This window comes from Mastomys coucha, unplaced genomic scaffold (genome assembly GCF_008632895.1).
Source record: "Mastomys coucha isolate ucsf_1 unplaced genomic scaffold, UCSF_Mcou_1 pScaffold15, whole genome shotgun sequence".
Lineage (NCBI taxonomy): Eukaryota > Metazoa > Chordata > Mammalia > Rodentia > Muridae > Mastomys > Mastomys coucha.
In genome coordinates this window covers 167,000,319-167,020,174 of record NW_022196897.1, presented here as the reverse complement: position 1 = coordinate 167,020,174, position 19,856 = coordinate 167,000,319, and the positions used below count along the sequence as shown (strand labels likewise).

General features: G+C 52.1%; 1 protein-coding gene across 5 annotated transcripts in view; it reads right to left on the bottom strand.

Moving 5' to 3' along the window:
* Positions 1–935: 935 nt before the first annotated feature.
* Slco4a1 (solute carrier organic anion transporter family member 4A1) overlaps positions 936–19,856 on the bottom strand; it is a 19,496-nt gene continuing 575 nt past the window's right edge. For 2 of the 5 annotated variants that reach the window (XM_031372976.1, XM_031372978.1), the window contains exons 2-13: positions 15,320–15,364; positions 11,358–12,245; positions 10,322–10,412; positions 8,837–8,958; positions 8,304–8,415; positions 4,511–4,665; positions 3,532–3,727; positions 3,213–3,378; positions 2,951–3,123; positions 2,628–2,692; positions 2,124–2,272; positions 936–1,684 (exon numbers count right to left, since the gene is read on the bottom strand). In XM_031372976.1, the coding sequence (XP_031228836.1) occupies positions 1,544–1,684; positions 2,124–2,272; positions 2,628–2,692; positions 2,951–3,123; positions 3,213–3,378; positions 3,532–3,727; positions 4,511–4,665; positions 8,304–8,415; positions 8,837–8,958; positions 10,322–10,412; positions 11,358–12,245; positions 15,320–15,364 (2,303 nt within the window). In that variant the 3' untranslated portion in view covers positions 936–1,543. Of the gene's footprint in view, positions 1,685–2,123; positions 2,273–2,627; positions 2,693–2,950; positions 3,124–3,212; positions 3,379–3,531; positions 3,728–4,510; positions 4,666–8,303; positions 8,416–8,836; positions 8,959–10,321; positions 10,413–11,357; positions 12,246–15,319; positions 15,365–18,530; positions 18,608–19,489; positions 19,620–19,856 lie in introns of those variants that run through there. The other 3 variants (XM_031372975.1, XM_031372977.1, XM_031372979.1) reach the window with 3 other exon arrangements.

Here is a 19,856-nt window from a genome sequence, read left to right as displayed (position 1 = left end):
TAGGTGCTGTGGCCTGCACGTCTACTTGTGACAAGAGGTGGGATGGAACTGGTCACAGTGGAGGAGCCAGCCTTTCAAAATGATGCTCATGGGCTAGGGGGATAGCTCAGTTGGAGAGGTACTTGCAGTGAAGATATGAGGACGAGGTCAATCCCCAGCACTGGTGTGAAAAGCCAGACATGACAGCATACACTTGCAATCCTTGTGCTAGGAAAAGAGGCAAGGTAGACAGATCCTTTGGGCAGACAGCCTAGTCTGCTTGGTTAGTTTTTGGCCAGTGAGAGACCTTGTCTCAAAAAACAAGGTGGATGGAGCTTGAGGAATGACATGGAGATTGTCCTCTGACTGCTACATGCATGAATTTACACACATACCTCCTATCTAGCTCCCCCTCAACACACAGGCTTGTGAGATCCCAAACATAGTACATTGGCATTTTCTCAGCAGAGGTGAGGGGTTTGTCTATGAAGTAGGACAGAAAGGCCCTGTATTCTTCATTCCTCTGGAGTTGGGTTGCTGGCAGAGGAGGCCATCTCTGTGTGCAAGTCTCTCAACTCTATACTTACACCCTCACGCTGCATACACTTGCATCTGCACAGTATACATATGGTCACATACACAGCTTATACCTTACCAACAGAAGTGTCTGACTACCCTGTCCCCAATCCCAAGGTTTGCAGATGGGGTCTGAGTCATTCAGAAAGTGGGAGAGGTCTAGAGGTCTGGTTAAAGCCTGTCTACTTGGGGCCGGGGGAAGGAGCCTGCACCATTATTGCCTTGCTTCTGGTCACAATGGCAGTGGGGATCCTCCCCACTCAGAATGTTGTGACCCCAGCCAATGCCTGAGACACCTTATTGCTATGGAAACCTATACCAATGTGGGCAGACAGACCTGCCAAATCATAGACTCAGACATAAAACATCACACAAGGATCATTGGTTTAAATATTAAAATATATTATGTACATATTTTAACCAAAAACATAGAAACACAAAGTCCACACAAGCTGTGTGGCACTTCAGATGGGATCACATCCTCAATGTAGTTTGCTTGGACACAAGTCACATGATCAAGTACAAAACTGATTCCATAAACACCATTCAGTGCAAAATATACATCCAGACATAATGATTCAAGTTGCTCCCGCCCCGCATGGAGGTCACCAGGCTTCCAGGACAGGCAGTAAGCGGATTCAAGCAAAATACCAAATAGCTGGCTCCACAGGATCATGCCCAGGGCACTTCTGCCCTGCATGGGGCTTCTCAGTAGACATAGGAAGTCAGGACCAGGTGATGGTCTATGAAATGTAGTGACCTCTTAGAGACTTCAGGGCTTGGGGAATGTGTCTGGTTCATACGTGACCCATAGGACACATGTGACTTCCTCCTTAAAGTCTCAGAGGCTGCTCAGTCACACTGTGGGGCAGTGTGAGACCCCAGAACGCAGTGTGAGGTTTTGCAAGGTCCTCAGTGTTACCATCCTGTGAGGGTGGGTCAGGGTTTCCAGGAAGAGTCCTCAGGAAATGCAGAAGGGAGAGCAGTGTCAGACATTGCTCTGCAGCTGTTCTGTGGGACTGTCGGAGGCAGAGGACTGGCTGGGCAGGGAGGCCTCCAGGCCATCTGAGGACACTGAAGGAGACTTGTAGAGAAAATAGGCGGCAATGAAGAAGAGGAAGCCCAACACCTGGGGAGACAGGAGGAGACGTTGGCCCTTACCAGCCTGGGGCTCTGCCCCGCTGTGGTACTTATGTAATACTCTGCCCTACTCTTTCTGGAACAAAGACATGCCCTTTCTGTATGATCAGCCCTGAATGAGACATTAGTACTTCAATTAAAGAATGAGAACCACCCTTGGTTAAAAGTAGGGGCCAAGGCAAGGTGGAAGGACCTGGCATGGGCTAGACAGGGTCCCCTAAAAACATAGACCACCTTTGTCCTTAGAAACTGCTAACAACAACACAGTCTCTGCAGGGCTGAGGAAAGACCTCAAGATAAAGCCTTCTGGATTCAGGGTGGCCCTAACCCCATGGCTGTGCCTTTATATAAGATAAGGTAGGAGGATGGTGGGGAGACAGGAGGGGGCAGTGGCAGAGGTGAGGGCAGACACCAGAGGGCCATCTCACCTTGAAAGTGAGCCCTGCGATGAGCAAGTACCGGCTCATGGCTTCATTCTCGTACACAAAGCAGGAGCCCTGATGACCACACTGGTCTTGCCACAGCAAGCAGGCCTTGTCAATCACCCAGCCAAAGGCAATGGGCCCTGGAATACTGCCTGCCAAAGGAGAGAGTTCACTTAATACCCTAATGAAGAAAGGTGAAGAAAGGGTAGGTCATAGGGAAAGACCCTTGCAGGACCACTTTGTCCATTTGTGTTCTCAGGGGCAAAAAGGAGACTTAACCCCCCTTTTCTGCAGAACTGGCACTGGGCAGGAGTGCCATGGTTTCTCAGGAGGGCTTTTATGCTGAAGCAAAGAAACCTACTGGGTATGTAGAGGGGCAATGCGTCCCTCTAGTGGGCAGTTAGGGAAAAGGCCCTTCCCAGTGGTCTTCCCATGGCCTCATGCTTGGTTCTTTATGCATGAAGACACCGAACAACTGTACATGGCTCCTTGCCCCCCACGCAGTACCTAGTGTTCTTACGACGATCCACTGGATCCCTAGGGCAAAGGATCTTTGCCGATCACAGACACACCTGCAATAAAAATTGCGATGTCAGAGCCCATGGAAGCTTGGCTGTGCACCACATACCCCATACACTAGCATTCAAGGCCACATCACCACCTCCCTAGGTGCCAAGCACCTCGTTGGGGACCAGAGACAGTCAACTCCGATGCCACTAGATAGAACAAGGCCCATTTCCTGGACCTGCAGCTACCGGAGGGCCCAGCAGCATCTGTAGATCGCCACCTGCTGATACTGCAAGAGAAAATGCGGTGAGAGAGCTCCTTACCGTAGAGTAGCCGTTAGTGCAGGAATGCTGCTGAGGAATGTAAAGATAATTACAACGAACACGAGAACCAGAAGGAGGGGCTTGCTCTGACAGGTGGAAGCGCACTTCCCTGCGGTAGCATTGCCCCAGCCAGAGGAAGCCTTCTCAAGGATACAGCTACAGCCTCGGTATACCTGGGGAGCCCAACAACAGTGCTGATCACACAAAGGCAGAAGCTTCCCGTCCCGGCCAGAGAGGGGGAAGTGGGCGTGGCCACACTCACCTTCTGGCTGCCCACGCCTGTCGTGGCACCCGCCGGGCAGCCTGCATAGCAGGGAGAGTAGTACATGGTGCCATCGGAGCCACACAGAGGGCTGTAGTGCTTTGGCTGGCAACAGTAGATGGCATTACAAGCCGCCTTCAGGTCCAGCTGTCCTTTAGGCAAGAGACTACAGAAACAGAACATTGGATGGTGTAGCAGGGGTTCAGGCTTTCTGGTATACTTCCCGGTTATGTTACTGTGACCTACACCCCCTCCCCTACGGTGCCAGCCCTCCTCAGGAATGCAGGGCCCCCACGTCTAGGGCCTCTGCCAGGCTCACCTCCCAACGTAGCCAGTGGTCACACCTGCCATGTGCATGTTGGGGCAGTGCATGAGGAAGACAAAAAAGGCCAGTAGGCTGGTCAAAGTGCAGAACAGACAGAACCTGATGATCCCAGAGCCACGGAGCTTGAACTTGTTCACCAAGAAGCCACCCAGGAGTGTGCCGCCACCACCTGCTGGCACCACCAGGTATCCTGAGGAAGGAACTCAGTGAGGGCCAAAAATCTCCAATCCTGTCATTTCTGCAGCATTAGCACAGATGCTGAGGAATGGAGAGAATAATCTCTGCCTATGGGGTGCTCTGGGACAGCTGTAGGAGTAGGGTGGGTTCTCTCAGGCTGTGCAGGGCACCTGGTAGCCCAGAATCCAATGAAGAAGGTACATGGTGGGTGTACAAGGGGCAAGGGTGTCAGCACAGTAAAATGCAAAGAATGGGAGGGAGCCATCAGGTGTGGGAATCTGGACCAGGTAAAAATGTGTCTGGGGAGAGTAGAGTCACCAATATGATAACCCTCTCACTACCCAGACAATGAGACCTTCAAGGTAGGCTGCATATGATGGGTTCCACCCACACTGGTCAGTGTCCTCGGCTGAGCTCAGCACTGACCAGTGAGTGCATGAGGGCATCTCCAGCCAAAGGTGTGATCAGCAAGGATGTGCACTGCCCTCAGCTTAGTGAGGCCATGAACTGGAGAGTAAGGGCTCTAGATGGTCCCTGCAAAGCCAGCCTACCACAAAGCTCTGTCAGGTAGGTACTTAGATCCCTAAGGCTCTGGGGCACCAACTGCATGGCCCAAGGAGACAGCCTGGCCCAAACCCTTTCTGTAAGGAGTAGTAGGTAAAGTGGCTTGCATGCAGGAGTTGGCCTTCCCTCCCCTCTTGGAACACCATCCACTTGGAGTTTAAAGGCTCAGGGTAGCACCTTCAGGAGCTCAAGCTGTCCCTGCAGAGCACTCCAACACTCAGGGTCTCCTTACCGAACAAGGTGGCAGCCTCAGAGGCACTCAAGCTGAACTGGGCCTCAAAGAACTTGGGACCGAATGTGGACATGCCAGCAATGAGTGTGGCTTCAGTGGCCCCTGCCAGGCAGAGCAGGATGAATGTGGGGTTTCTTAGAAGGAGCCAGATGGAGCTGGGTGAAAGGGAAGAGAGACCAGAAAAAGAGAGAGGGTCAGAATGGGCCAGACTTTGCATGCAAAGAACCTGGCATTCCCGAGGCTATCCACACATGAAGAGCCCTGGTTTTGAGTGAAGTGGTACCCACATCTATCCCAGAGACACCAGGAAGGGGTGAAAAGCTGGGCATGGCAGGTAGCTAATTAATAGCCCCAATATGAACCTTGGTACCCCAGTTCACAAAGCTATTAAAAGCAATCCCAGAGACTACATCACTGCTATAGCCAATTTCCAGTCTCAGTGTGCAAACACAGAACAGGCCCTGAATGGATAAAGATAGAGTCAAGTCTGGTAGGCACCGGGACAAACTAGCAGAGTGTCTGAGCAAGAGAGATGGTGACCACCAAGTTCATGGCTAGACAGGTCTAGGAAGGGTGCTACTAAGGGATGGGGGGGCAGTTACCCGGGAGCTAGGCCATCAAAAGAATGGGGTCTCTAGGCGGTAGGACTCACCAAGGGGATGAGGGCTCTAAAGGGATGGGGCTCACCAAAAGATGGGCCGCCAAGGGGCAGGGGTCACCAAGGGGTAAGAGGTCACCAAGGTGTAGGGACCTAGAATAGGTAGGAGTCACTAAGAGAGGTACAGGTTCCCAACCACAAGCTATAGGGAGAAGAGGCAGGCATCTTCTGGGTTTGGAAACGGGCCTTCAAGGAGTCCTGAGTAGGTCTGGCTAGCTCCCTTTCTCTTGACCTGTACTTAGCGGTCAGTAGCTGTAGGTGTGGTAATAGGATTGGTAGTCAGATGCAGTCTGTTAATCTCATGGTGACTTTGGCCTGGAGTCCTAAGGTATCCAAGGCCCCTGCACTGTCAGTGCTGGGTTCCCTCATGTGGCTCTTTCCCTCCATCTGCTGCCCTGTCCAGAATGTCAAAGACATCAGTCACATGGTGAGGTGTGACTGACTTGCCTTCCACAAGGCAGAGTGACCAGGGCATGGCAGCACACTCATTTGAGGTGGGTGATTCTGAAGGCTCCGCCTGCTTGCTGGCCAGGAGTCAGGCTCCAGCTTCTCCGGGGTGAGTGAGAGCTGTGTGCTGACTGTGGAGCTGAATATGAGATATCACAGAGCTCCTGGGAACAGAGCTTGAACTAGAACCTTCTAGGATAGCCCCCACCTTAAGCTTAGAGGACACAGCAGATCATTGTCCCCTACAGTCATCTATCCCAGTCACAGGTCACGAGGGGCCAGGGCATTCCTTGAAGTCAGCTCATGGTGCAGTAACTACTCTGGCTTTTGCACACTAAAGCGTTTCCAGAAGCTTGGTGTGTCGAGGCGTGGTGAGCTGGTGCCTGCTCCTGCCTCCTATGAGTGGCCCCACCACACATCCTTGCCCCTGTAAGACTCACTCTTTGCTAAATCTAGACCTAGGACACGATAGTCCTGAGCATCAGCTGAGGCAGCAGCACACAGCTTCACACTCAAGCTCTGTTTGGGGAGGATATGGGCCAATATACACCATGCTCTGAAGAGCAACCAGGATTCATCTCAGCCCCGCCATCTGCAGGGTCCATGAGAGCATGCGTACTGGCAAGAACCTACTGCTTCCTAGACAATGAACGGGGGTCACTGAGCAGTCAGACTGGCTCTAGGGAGACACTCACAGGATCCCTTGAGGTAGGGTACACTCAATTCTTTTAAATTTTACTTCTTGACTTGAGGGTTGAAAAGCCGTTCCAGTCAATTGCTCAGCTCTGTGTTCTGACAGGGGAAAGGGGGTGTGGAGGAACCCTGACCCCAACCTGGGCCTACAAGCTCAGGGTGCTGGCCAATCACAGATCCTCCCCTGCTGGTTCTGTGGATAACCATGTACAGGCTGGTTCATTCCCAAGGTATTGCCTAGACTTGCTTAGCTTCAGGCTATGGCAGTTGAGAACAAGGGTAGCTCTGCCGTGTGGAACATGTTCCACATGTTACCTAATGCCACTGAAGGTCGGTTGGCTGAGATTCTTGAGTTTGCACTGAGGACTGTCATGACCTTCATGATCTTAAGGAAGAAACGCGTTTGTGGACTTGTTCAGTACCAGCACCTAGCTTCAGACAGTAACCCTGGGCATGAACCTCTTACTGTGTAATGCACAGTAAGAGGCCCAGGTTCCCCAGCTGGCAAAGCTCCTGCCATGCTATGCTACCCCAGATGGCTTAACACCAGACAGCTCTGTGGTTGGGGTGTGGAGAGACCAACTTTAAGATGAACTCTTCTACCATGGCTTGTAGGCCTTCAGCCAGTTTAGTGATGCCTGGGGCTCAGCTCTCTTAGGTAGGCAGCTCCTGGCTTTCCTGGGTGAGCCGAGCAGTCATGAAATACAAAGCCTGTGAGAACTTGCATCTCCACCTTCACCAGCCTAGCTTTATTCTGAGCTCCCTGGAGGCTATCCTTTCCTTCTCTGTGTTAAGGACAGACTGTGGAACTCAGTCCCACCCACAAGAGCCCTCCCAAGTGGCCAGTTAGATGCCACCATTCATACGACCAGGACAAGATGGGGTTGCAATACATCTTAAGGGCTGCCTCACCTAGGTCTTTGGAAATTTCAGTTGTGTAAGGAAGAGACATTAGGTAGATACCAGGAACTCCTATCTACACTGTCCCCTGATAGGAGCTCACCCCACTAGCTCAGAGACTGTCCATTGATTTGTAAGGATAGCAAAGCTAGGACGGACAGACAGAAAAGAGGTGATGGAGTGAAGACATTAGGCACCAGAAAGGACTACCCCAGGGGAGAAGGACGGTCAATGGGAGAGCCAAGAGCTGGAAGAGACCTCTGCAACTGTGGTTCTCTGTCCTGTGTGTGGGAGGGGTCCTTGGAGCTTCTGATAGCAAGATACCCAAGAAAAGACAAAAGTAGTCTACACTGCCTGAGGGGCTCTCTGAGGAGGACCTCAGGGCCTGCAGGTACACAGGAAGGCGTACCACTGGGAAGACATCTGCTCTATAGGGCTTCACACACCAGTGGTCCTGCCTTCAGCCAGGAGCTTCTGCTGCCCATGGCTCAGAGTGCTTGGTGGGTCAAGAAGAGGATTAAAGAGCTGTAGACAGTATGGAGGGTACACTGGCCCCATATGGGATCCATGATGCACACACACACACCACAACACATATACCATACACAATACAACATAACACACAACACCCACACAAACAATACAACACACACACAACATAGACATAACACAACACTTACACAAGAAACACACCACATACACACATACACAACATCCACACAAACACAACACATACATACCATACAGCACACACACATGACACAACACACACAACTCAACACACTACCCACACTAACACAACACATACAGACAACACAACACACAACACCCACACAAATATAACACATACATATAACACAACACACACAGCAGCATAACATACAACACCCACACTAACACAACACACACAATCACAACACAAAACAACCACACAAGCACAACACATACATACAACACACACACAAGAAAACACAGACACAACACACACATACTACAAACAACATTACACACATACAACACCCCCACAAACCAACACATACACACAACACAATACAACACACATCACCCACACATAATACAACACACACTCCTTACAGGGGCAAGTCTCTGACTGTCTTGCCAAAAGCCGGATTGCTCACTGCTCCACGGCTGTGGTCTTTCAGCTGCTGTGTTTCAGCTGCTCTCATAATGACGTAGCGCTGGGAGCCTGAAGAGACAGAATGGGTTGACAGATATGGCTTCCAGAGGATGTCGCCATGGAGGATGCCCCCACCCCAACTCCTCCATTCCTCAGGACCTGGGAACAATGTATGGGGACGCTCATGTGGTATTACAGTCTAAGGCCTGAGGGTGTGGCAAAAAAGGTGAAGTTGTCATGTGACAGAATTGCAGACTAAGAGCAGAGGCCATGTGGGCCCAGTAGGCATGGAGGTGGAGGAGTCATTTCGGGTAGAGACACAGAAGGGGATAGCAGGCTGCTTGATCAGTTTTGCTCTCCACATAATACAAGACTGAGATCAAAGCCTTCACTCCTCTCCTCCATTGAAAGGACAGGGAGAAGGGAACAGGACAGGAAAGGGTACTCCTGCCTCCTGGATAGGAGCTCTGTGCCAGGGCCGGGAACCCACCTGGTAGCTGCCGGGGATAGCCAAGGATGGGGATGGCAATGAGGAAGGCGGCAATCCCAGCTCCCAGGAAGCCGATCCACCAGGCACCAACCCACAGCGGGCTGTCAGTGGTCAGCTCCGTCCTGTTGGAAGAAGCAATGGTCCTTGGATTACTGATCAACGCCCCTGTGTCTTTTCTAGTAACTGCTTGGGTTAGCCTGCTCATTCCCCTAGGACCTCTTCACAGGGCAACAGAGACTCTTGGGGCCACAGCCCTATGTTCACTTCTTCTTCAGACTAGAGAAGCCTTCTACTGTGGCCATTCCCTGAGATAGCAGCTCCTCCCTCAGACCCTGACTGCCAGACACCAGGAAGCTCCAACTGGGCCTCAGACTGAGACCTTGGGGACAAGACCCATTGGAGACAGGAGCTTCGAGTAACAGCTGGTATCCCTCCCCACACCAGCTGTCATCCTCAGGGCCACAGAGCTCAGGGGACAGAGGCTCAGCTGGAGTTCACTGAGCTACTCACACAGGGACCATTAGGCGTCCGACTGCCATCTGCACAGGAGAGAGGGGGCTCTCGGACAGAACAGGAGAAGTCATGGGAAGGTAGCGACTGGCCAATGGGATTTCATACTTGGGAAGAAGAGGGTGCGGAGGGAGTAAGGGATGGGGGATGGTGGGATGGCAGGACAAGGGTCAGGAAGAATGGAGGAAGGACTTCAGGCGGCAAGGCCAGGAAAGCAGAGCTTGTACACCCTCTGTTCTGGAACAGTAGGAAGCTGCCCCAGGGCCTACATCATGCTCCCACCCCCGTGTGCATATAAACTCAGAACCCAGAGCCCAAGGACCACAACACATCCAGATGCAAAGACAGGAGCCTTGACCTACCTCAGGCTCTGCATAGAACACGCACCCTTGACCCCATAGTATCAACCCAGGGTTAGAGGCGGCAAGTGAGAGGGCAGAGCACTAGAAACCTCGCCGGCACCATCTGCAGAGAGAGTCCCAAGGTGGAGTGGTGCCCCAAACTCAGCAGAGCCACCAGGAAAACTCAACGAGAGCTGCCCTTCCACAATAGGACACGGTAGGGCAAGGCTGCCTGCACACCCTTGCTGGGCAGTATCCAACAAAGGCCACCCCAGCTCTGTCTCCTCCCATCCCTCCCACTCCCCACCCTCCCAATTACATTTACAAAGATTAGTATCATACACTACACACGTGTTGCCTGTCACTTCAAGAGAAGAGCTTTGAAGACACATGGCCAGGACTTCAGAATCACGTGAACTTGAATCCACACCCCTCCCCCATCTTTCACCTTACTCTGGTTCTGCCCTGAAAGCCACTCACAGACCCTGAGTCTCTCTGCACACCCCCAGTCCTGTATCCAAGACTAGCCCAGATTTTCCCAGCTCCATCTTCATGCTGTATATCAGAACTATTCTTTGCGGCCCACAGCATCCCAGGTACTGAGGCAGGTGGATGGGGATGTCCAGTTACTCACCGTTGGCCCACTTCTGTGTAAACATTTAGCATGGTTCCTCCAATCAGGTAGCCTGCCGCAGGTCCAAGGATGGCTGCTGTGTAGAAGATGGCTAGAAAGCAAAAAAGAGTGTGCAGCCGTCACAGGCCACTCCGTAGGCCCTCCTAAGAGATACTTCCACCCTGTTGCGCCTATAGCCCCATGGTAGACCACTGTAGGTCAGTGTGCAATCTGTATAGCTTGCAACTAGGACTGACATCCAGACATATCAACGTTTAAACTGTCCCTCAAAATGCACTTTGGGCACCATTTGCCCTCACATGAAAAAGCAGAGGTGCTATGACTCTTTTGCATGGTGAGGGCAGTTTCCATGGAGGAGAAACATGGAAATGCAGGTATAAGTGAGCAAAGCAGGAGGAGAAGGCCATTGGAGGGATAGTGTGCGGCCTGTACTGACTGCTGGGCTCCCTACTGCCTGTCCCGAGACAGGAGCCTGAGCTGAGAAGGCATGGAATCTGAGGCCACCTGGGTAGGCACTCAGCTGCATTGCCTGCAGTTGTCTCAAAGGTCACAGGCCACGATATAGAAGCTGTGAGCTGTTCTGTGGCTTTGCCTCAAAGTCAGCATTCCTGACTTCTATTTATTTCCCAGCTAGGAAGGCCAGGCAGGGTACACACAGGGCACATAAGGAGTAGGCCTCTATTCCCCACACTTCCCTTTGCACAGGACTCTTTCCAAGCTACAGAGAGGCTGGCTGCTAGCTAACCCTGCCTTAGCCCCTGAGCCACATGAGCAGGCCCCATCTAGTATAGGGTTGTGCTGAGATCTCTGGTCTGAACCATTGCGGGGTTTCTTAGGAAAGTTGACATCCACTCTCCTGTCTTTTGGTAAAAGCCCTGATGGTTGTAAGTGGTAACTTAGGGACTCCTGGATCATATGACCAAAGGAGGGGCATAAGGTCACCTAGCCAGGCCTCCACAAAGCATTACCTTCATTCCATGTCACCAGTTGATCCCTTCTGCCTACCCACCCTGACTCTTTGACAGATCCCACTCACCGATATAGATGGGCGAGTAGCTTGACTTGACGTTCTCATCTAAGTACGTGACACCCAGTGTGTAGAGTGGTGTGGCCCCCACACCATGCAGGAGCTGTCCCAGCATGAAGATCAGCCGGTAGCTGGACAGGCCTGAGGCACTGTCTTTACACTCCACATGACTCTGATTAGTCAGGCACATCCCAGTCCCCAGCCCCTCATCCATCTCTACCTCATAGCGGCCAGCGGTGAAATGGGGCAGTGCGAATACCAGGGAGCCGATTCCCAGGACCAGCACGCCCCAGCCCAGCCATCGTGGTTTGTGCCCATTGCCCCCAAAGTAGCTTACGAAGGTGAGGCACAGACAGGCAGCAATGTCGTAGGAGCTGGCGATGAGCCCGCTCTGGTAGCTGTGCAGATCGAAGCGGCGTTCGATGGAGGTGATGACAGTATTGATGAAGCCATTTACCGTCATGCCCTGAAGGAAGGAGGCCGCACACAGGAAGAAGAGGAAGCCCTTGGGGGTGTTGAAGACCTGCAGGCACTTGGGCGTGAAGGCTTGCCAGCCGCACAGCGTGTTCTGTGGCCCTGAAGATGTGTACTGCACCTCACGGGCTGCCTGGCTACTCCGCTTCTCAACATGGGGCTCAAACAGGGGTTGGCTAGAGGAGCCCAGGGTGCCGTGGGCAGAGCGCAGGGAGGCTGGGGATGCTCTGCTGCTGGGTGGGGTATCACACCCGCTGTCTGTGGCAGAGGACGAGCTGGTAAAGAGGTGCTTCGGGAGGGAGAGGAAGTGCGTGTCCCCCATCACGTGCTGGGGCATCTCCAGCCTCGTGGGGAAGGCTCTGGCAGCACAGCAGGTGAGGTGCAGTAGAGGTGGCCGAGAGACTGTCTTGTCACTGGGTCTATCTGTGAACAGAGTTTCTCATTAGTTAACCTTTACCTGTTCTCCAGTCTGCCAAACATTCAGTTCCCATGTAGTCTATCACTGGGATCAGCCTTCCCCGAGCCAGAATGGCTGTTGGACCACTCCTCACATCTGGCTCCCGGCCACAGCCCTGCAGCCACTGAGCTGCAATGCAGCCTGGTCCCAGGGACTGGATTCTAGCAGACTCTGAAGGTGTGGCCACACCTGGAGACACTGAAGACAGAGTTACCAGATGGAGCCACCAAGTCACGAACAGAGCTAGACATGGAGGGGCTTATAGTCACCCTGGCCTACACCCCATGTCCACGGCTTTGCCTTGCCTGCCTGGGCTGTCTTCTGCTGTACCTGAACCACATGGCTGGTTCCAGAATCATACAGTACAATACAGCCATCAAACCCTGTGACCCACCACCTAGCCTGCTCTCTTCTTCTACTATGTAGGCCCTAGAGATTGAACTCAGATAATCAGAAATGGTGTCAAGTGCCTTCATAGGCTAAGCCACCTCTGCCTTTTTTTTTTTTTTAATCACAGGGTCTCTAACTAGACCTGGAGCTCAGTGATGTGACTAAGCAAGTCCTAGAGATCTTTGCCTGCCTGTTTTCCCTTATTCTGAGAGTCCAGGCACGTGTCCCCATGAGTGTCCTCTTACATAGATAGTGGAGACCCAGCTCAGGTCCTCAAGCTTGAGCAGCTAGCTCTTCCCTGCCTGAGTCATCTCCCCGGTCCCTAAGCAAGCACATTTAGTCCACTTTCTCAAACTACAGTGGAACAGGACAGAAGAGAGACAAAGAGGAACAGGGTAGGGCCAGGTAGAAGGGTGAGAATGGACCCAGCCTTGGAATGTGGGGTTGAAGCAGACAGCAGGCTCTTTGGGCACAGGGGGAATCAAAAGGAAAAACCTGAAGGTTGCCAGAGTGCTGTTGCCTCCTGCCCACTGTGCTCTCCGCCCTATGCCCGGACAACTGTAGGGACCACTCAGGACCACATAGGCAGACCAGGCATACACAGGGTATAATGCAACAGATGGCAGTTTTGTGATCAGCGCCAGACAGGAGGAGGCAGAGGGATTTCTTCCCTGAAAACAAAAGCCACCACCTAAGACTTCTAGGTATGGGTGTCCCACAGCAACTTCACCCTGGTCTCGCCCGAGCTAAGAACACTGACAAATATTTGAAGCACAATCTAAAATTAGTCTTATCTATATTCTACACTGAATGAGCAGTTTGAAATCCTACTGTAAGTATTAGCCACGTGACTTTCTCATGTTTGCTGTCTTTCCACGGTAGGGTGGCAAAGCTGGTTAGGCCTGTGACACATGCCAGTAATACCAGCATGTGGGGACACTGAGATAGAAGGATTCAAGATCAACCTAAGCTGGAGATTCTGACTCAAAAAAAAGATGGGACCGTAAGGCTGTAGCAACGGCTCAGCAGTTAAAGCAGTAACTCCTAGAGGACCCCCGAGTTCTGTTCCCTCTACCCATAGGTGTCCTACAAGAACCTATAACTTCAGCTCCAGGAGGTCAAATGCCCTTTTCTGTCCTCTGTGGGTACCCACACATAGAAGGCATATACTCCACTCAGCCACAAAAATAAAAAATATGTTTGAGACCAGGGCCAGAGCTCAGCTGGTAGGGTTTACCTTGCAAGGGGCAGCCCCTGAGTTCTATGCCCTGGAACACATGGCTTTCTTGTTCTTGTTGATTTTGTTTTTTAAAGTTGGATTTCATGGTTCACGCTTACAATTCCAGTGCTGAGGAGGTGGAGCCAGGCTTATTACTGAGGCTCACCAGCTAGCCAGCTTAGTCTACTTGCCAAGTTAATAAGAGGCCCTACCTCAAAAAAAAAAAAAAAAACAAGATGAGGTGGTGCTTGCAACAGCTGAGGGTGTCCTCTGACCTTCACACACATGCACAGCATGTGCACCCGCACACACGTGAGCAATAACACAAACATACACCTCACGATGACCTCCGATAAAACCTCATGGCACGAACATCAACTTTTGGGTCTCTATGCCCACACCCACAGCTGCCATTCTGGTTTCAGCAGGACAGTACTGCTGAGGTGTGGCCAGACCACTCACTAGCTTTCAAGTTTCTTCTTAGGTTCTGGTAGGTTGGTTCTGGGATGGCTGGAGTAGACCCCAGTGTTAGGCTACAGGTACCCAAGCATTTGTCACATGTCACCATGGCCATGTCAGTGAGGGGGTTTCTAGATAAGATTCCATGGAGTCTACAGGCACCAGGGGGCAAATACAGGCTCCAGGGGGCACAAAACACACAGAGCTGGGACTTGTTCATCCACTGCTGACAAGGGGAGAGCCTTTCACAGGACATCCAACATCCTTGTGTGTGTGACCAAATGGGGGCCACCTGGGTCTCCAGGACACATACACCCACTGATCTAATTTATGGGAAGGCAGGTCCATTACTGTCTGGAGGCTGCGTGGAAGGGGTCCTGGCCTCCCAGCTTACTATCCTCAAGATCCTGGGACATCTCCACTTTCATAATCTCATGAGTCAGTTCCTCATAGTAAATCCCCGTAGATTTCTCATTGGCTTCATTTGAGGACACTGGTACTATTCTGCTATAGGTGGGGCCTCTGCTAGGCACCCGGGTTCAGGGACCTACCCCCAGGATACAGAAATCATTACCAGGATCCCACAGCCACTACACCTGAGCAGTCCTTAAGAGGTCATTGCTAGCCATGTATGGCTGCCGTTCAGCAGAATACAGGCTCCAGGGGGCAAAACGCACGGAGCTGGGACTTGTTCATCCACTGCTGACAAGGGGAGAGCCTTTCACAGGACATCCAATATCCCTGTGTACGTGACCAAATGGGGGCCACCTGAGTCTCCTGGACCCATACGCCCACTGATCTGATTTATAGGAAGGCAGGTCCATTACTCTACTCACCTGGGCCCTGGACTCCTGACAGTATCTGAGGACAGAGACCTTATTCCCACCGGGATTCCAGCCATGTGACTTACCCTTACCATCACCACTAAATGGCCGTTTCATGTGAGGGACTACTTACGGAAGCGGAGCCTACCTGTGTGCCAGCTCCAGCTCCTGCATCTTCTTCCACTTCTAGCAGCTGTGTAGTAGAGAATAAAAATATTTGAGACTGGGAGAAGCTGGCACCAGACTTGGAGAAGTTTTCTCAGCCCAAGCAGGTGGGAGCAGCAGGGTTATGGCTCTTTCACGTGGGAACCAACCTTCTCCATTCTGTCTCAACCCACCAGGCTGGCTCCACCCAGACAGCCCAGCAGCCTAGCCCTGTGGGATTAGGCCAAGCTGATTAGCCCAGGATGATGAAGCCTGGGGCCTCTGGCAGCTGACAATGGCCACACCTGAGCACTGTGGGAAGGGCAGTCGTGTGCACGGGCGTGGGTAATGCACGTGAGCTATTTTAGGAGACCACAGGCGACCAAGATTCCCTTACAAGTCCTCCTCCCTGTCTTCAGGGCTGCAATTGCAGCATTTAGTCGATGATGTCTTTTAGTTCTGGAAGAGTCCAGCCAGCTGTAGCTGCCTCCTCAGTCTCAGTGGCCAGAGGCAGCTTGCCACAACCTAATCTGTGAGAAAAGGTCTCCAGCCTCCCCATGGCTACACACTCTTCCGTGCTTGCTTATTTCCTTATCCATCCATTTACTGAACTCCCAGCTGGAGCGGACCCTAAGGCCTCTGCTCATACTGCAATTTGAAAGAAAGGATTTCAGAGTAGTCCTCTGTCCCAGATCTCTGTAGGATGTTCCCAGGACATTGTAAAGTCCTCACGGTGGGATGTCTAGCAGAATTCTGTACTAGAACCTCCTCAGACCTTGGCAGCTAGCAAACCAAAGATTCATTTTTCTTCCCATCTCTCTTCTCCTCCCCACTCCCAACCCCAACACCCCTCAGCTCCAGCCAGAAAATAGAGGCAAAAGAAATTGTCTGTTCTCTGCACCCAACTGCCCTGGGGTCACCAACAAACTAAGCTCACTTCTTTCTTGGCACCCCTGACGACATACACAGTAGTCAGCAGCAATCCCAAGGCCTTGGGACACTTCTCTGACTCCTAATTTCCCCCAGGTATCCCCTCTCACAGACAAGAGGAGTGTGTTCGCTTCTTCAGGATGAGACTCTCACACAAGGGGCACAGTGCAGTGGCCAGGCACCAAAGCACTAGTATAACCCAGTTTGCACACCTGGTAGCCATGTTCAGCTGAAAGTATAGGAAACCTGGGACTTTGCTCAGAAGCTACCATGGACTAATTGACAGGGAACTTGAGTAAGGGACACCAGGGCTGGCACCAGAAGGATATGTCCCACACAGGTCTATTGTCTCAACCAGGCAAGTTTGCTCCCACCCTGTCTGGATCTGGGGATCTGGGGATCTGGAGAATTCAGGGACACGTAGAAGGTTCTGCCATGAACCATGCTTTGGAGGGGAGTGGAAACCTTGCTGGTTAAGGTATATTTGAGAGGCTGAGAGAGCCAGGCGGAGGCCGCTTCCAAGCCAGGCAGAAGGCAAGTCACAGGCCTCTCTGATTTTCAGTTTCCCTCCTTCCGTATGTCATGAAGTACAGGACTCGGCCCAGCTTCGACTAAGTCCCCTGGGAAACAGTCCTGCAGTATTGGGAAGCCTTAACCTCTGAGGCATAGCACTCCTGGACTTCAAGAGGGTTCCCATACCTCATTTGATGTCCCTCAGCTCATCTGATTGTTGGGGACAAAAGTAGCTTGCTTTGTCCCTGCTCAATGCTGACTGTTGGTGTGATGGTTCTTGCAACGGCTCTTCTACATTCTGGGGGACAGTGAAGGATTCTGGTAACAGACAACTGCCATGATTTTCAGGGTTCTCTTAGGTTCAGGAAGAGGCAGCTCTAGCTAGACAGAGAGACCTGCCTGGCATAGCCAGGCCACTGCCTCCAGGTGGCCTCTGGCCAGTGGGACCCCAAGGACAAAATTGGAGAGTCCCAAGTAGGTATGGGTGGAGTGGAGAGGACCATGCTCAGATAGTCCTAAGTGTTCTCTGTGGCTTGGGTCTGAGGGATGCCCCAAAGCTTGCAGGTTTAAAAGTTACAAGGCGAAGGCAAAGCCTAGACATGTGAAAGGGAGTTTAGTAGCACTTGGGTGGGGGAGAAGAAAGGGCTCCCTCAGATCCTGGAGTTTTGGGTATCTCGTGCCAAGGGAAGCCCAGACAATGGCTGCAAGCCGTACCCTACCTATCCATGGCCCTCAGTTTCTGAGCTACAAATGAGCAGCTTTTTAAAAGGCCAGTGGTTTGAGAAAGCACCACCCTCATCTACAGAAATGGTACAGAATTCTAATTCTTTTGTTTGTTTTTGTATTCTCAAGATAGGGGGCCTTGCTATGGAGCTCTGGCTATCCTGGAACTCACCATGTAGACCAGGCTGGCCTTGAATTCATGGAGCTCTGACTGCCTCTGCCTTCTGAGTGCTGGCATCTGCCACCACACCCAGCTGATTCTAATTCTTTGTAATGCTAACAAGAATGAGGTCATGATAGCTGTCCACAGGGAAAGGGGTGCTGGGGAAAACCAGAGACCCTCCACCCAAGAGCAACAGGATTGGAGGATGATCCTAGACCAGCTGCTGCCTCTGCAGTGACCCACAACAGGATACAACCCAGGCTGGTACATTTCCTCCATCCCCGCCAACAAGGATTCCGGGCTCTACTGGACAGGTAGAACCCTGGCCACCGGACACATGGGGCACAATCCCCTGAGGGCCTGTCCAGTTACTCCCAGTGGCTGAGAACTAGAGTTGTGTCTCCCTGTCCCTCTTGTTCATCAAGACTAAGGTCAGGTGGCTGGCAGTGGTGGCGCAGCATGCCTTTAATCCCAGCACTTGGGAGGCAGAGGCAGACAGATTTCTGAGTTTGAGGCCAGTCTGGACTATAGAGTGAGTTCCAGGACAGCCAGGGCTACACGACAAATGCTGTCTGGGGAAAAAAAAAAGACTAAGGTCAGACTTTCACCAGAATCCCAGAACAAGGTCTGTGGTGAGGTTCCAAGGATTAGCCCATCATCTCTCTCAGTGACCATGGGGATCAGGAAGGAAGCACCCAGTCTCTGTGCTTCATGGGGCACTAAGTATATCTCAAGAGGAAACAGGGGTGTCCAAGAGTACCAGAGACAGCATTGACTTTTCTGTGTCTCAAATGCTTTATCCTGCAGCAGACCCGATGGCTGGGAACTCAACCTGTTCCACTTTAGATCACAATGGTAGGAATTCATATAACCCAACAGCACCCACCTGGGAAGTAGGTTAAGTCAGAAGACTTCTGTAACAAGAGAGAGGACTCATGACAACAGGCCCCAAACGTCAGCGACCTGAGAAAACCTGGGTGTCTGGAAGCAAGGCATAAGAGTCCAAACTGCGGCAGATCGGTTATTCAGTAGCTCTCCTGCTGGGCCCATTTACAAGACCTTTATCCTGCTGGCCCTGCCCCTCTCTTTGCACAGTCACAAGTCTCCTTCTTGCCTGCCTGGCCCCTCTGCAGTATTGGGGAAGGTTCTGGTTGGGACTTGTCCAGCACCTGCTTCGGGGCCCACACCCAATGAGCTACAATTAGATCATCCAGGAAGAATTTTTCCAGGTAGTACCTGTTAGGCTTTCCTAGTGGACAGGCAAGGCAAGTCTTGCACCTCATTACAGCCAACAGGAACCTTTGGCCACCGGCATGGTCCTGTCCCGGTAACTGCTGATTCTCTGACTGGGCCTTCCTCTCTTCTGGCAAACAGTACAAACCTCCAGCTTCCCTGCGTCATTTCTAGGCAAGCCAAACATCCTGGTGCCACAGGCTGCTCCTCTGTGCCAGAGGACTTTAAAATACTGCCTGTGACTGCTTGTCCAAAGCCCTCTCCAGCCAGCAAATGCCAGGCTCAGCAAACAGCGCCTGCTGTCCCCATTTACCACAGCTAAGATTTATAAATAATTCGGCTAAACACCAGGTGTTCTCTCCCCTGCCTTCCACCTTCCCCAAGCTGCCTTAACAACAGCTGACTAGACTGCTACCTCGGTTTACTAAACTAAAAAAACCACTGCCCTGAAGTAGGGATGGTTCCATCAACCTCGTGACAGAAACACCCCAAGGCCATGTCTGGGGAAGCCAGCAATCCTCATCATGGTAAACTCAAGCCACTGCGCCCAGAGCCCCAACCTACAGGGTGCGATTGTGTGTCTCTATTTCATTTTTTCCTACAGATGCTCACCTCTCCCGTGAAGGAGGTACCCTGCCTCGGGTTCCCGGGTTTGGAGCCAAGCGTGCCAATCAAACAGCAAGGCGGACCCGAACTCTCGAACTCTCGCTGGCGTACACCTGCGTCTGGGGGCGTCCGAGAGCTGCGTGAAAGTACAGGGCCTCAGGGACCCGGGCTTCCGCGCTCCTCTTAGGGACAAAGCCCGCCACTCTGTGAGCAACTTCCGTGCTCCACGTTTCTCTCGGTCTTAGCAACAGCCACCACAGCCACTGGGTCTGTCACTAACCAGACCCGCAGAGGCTCGCACCTGCGTATACTCTCAGACCTTTAACCTGCGCCAACAGCGCTCTCTCTCTCTCTCTCTCTCTCTCTCTCTCTC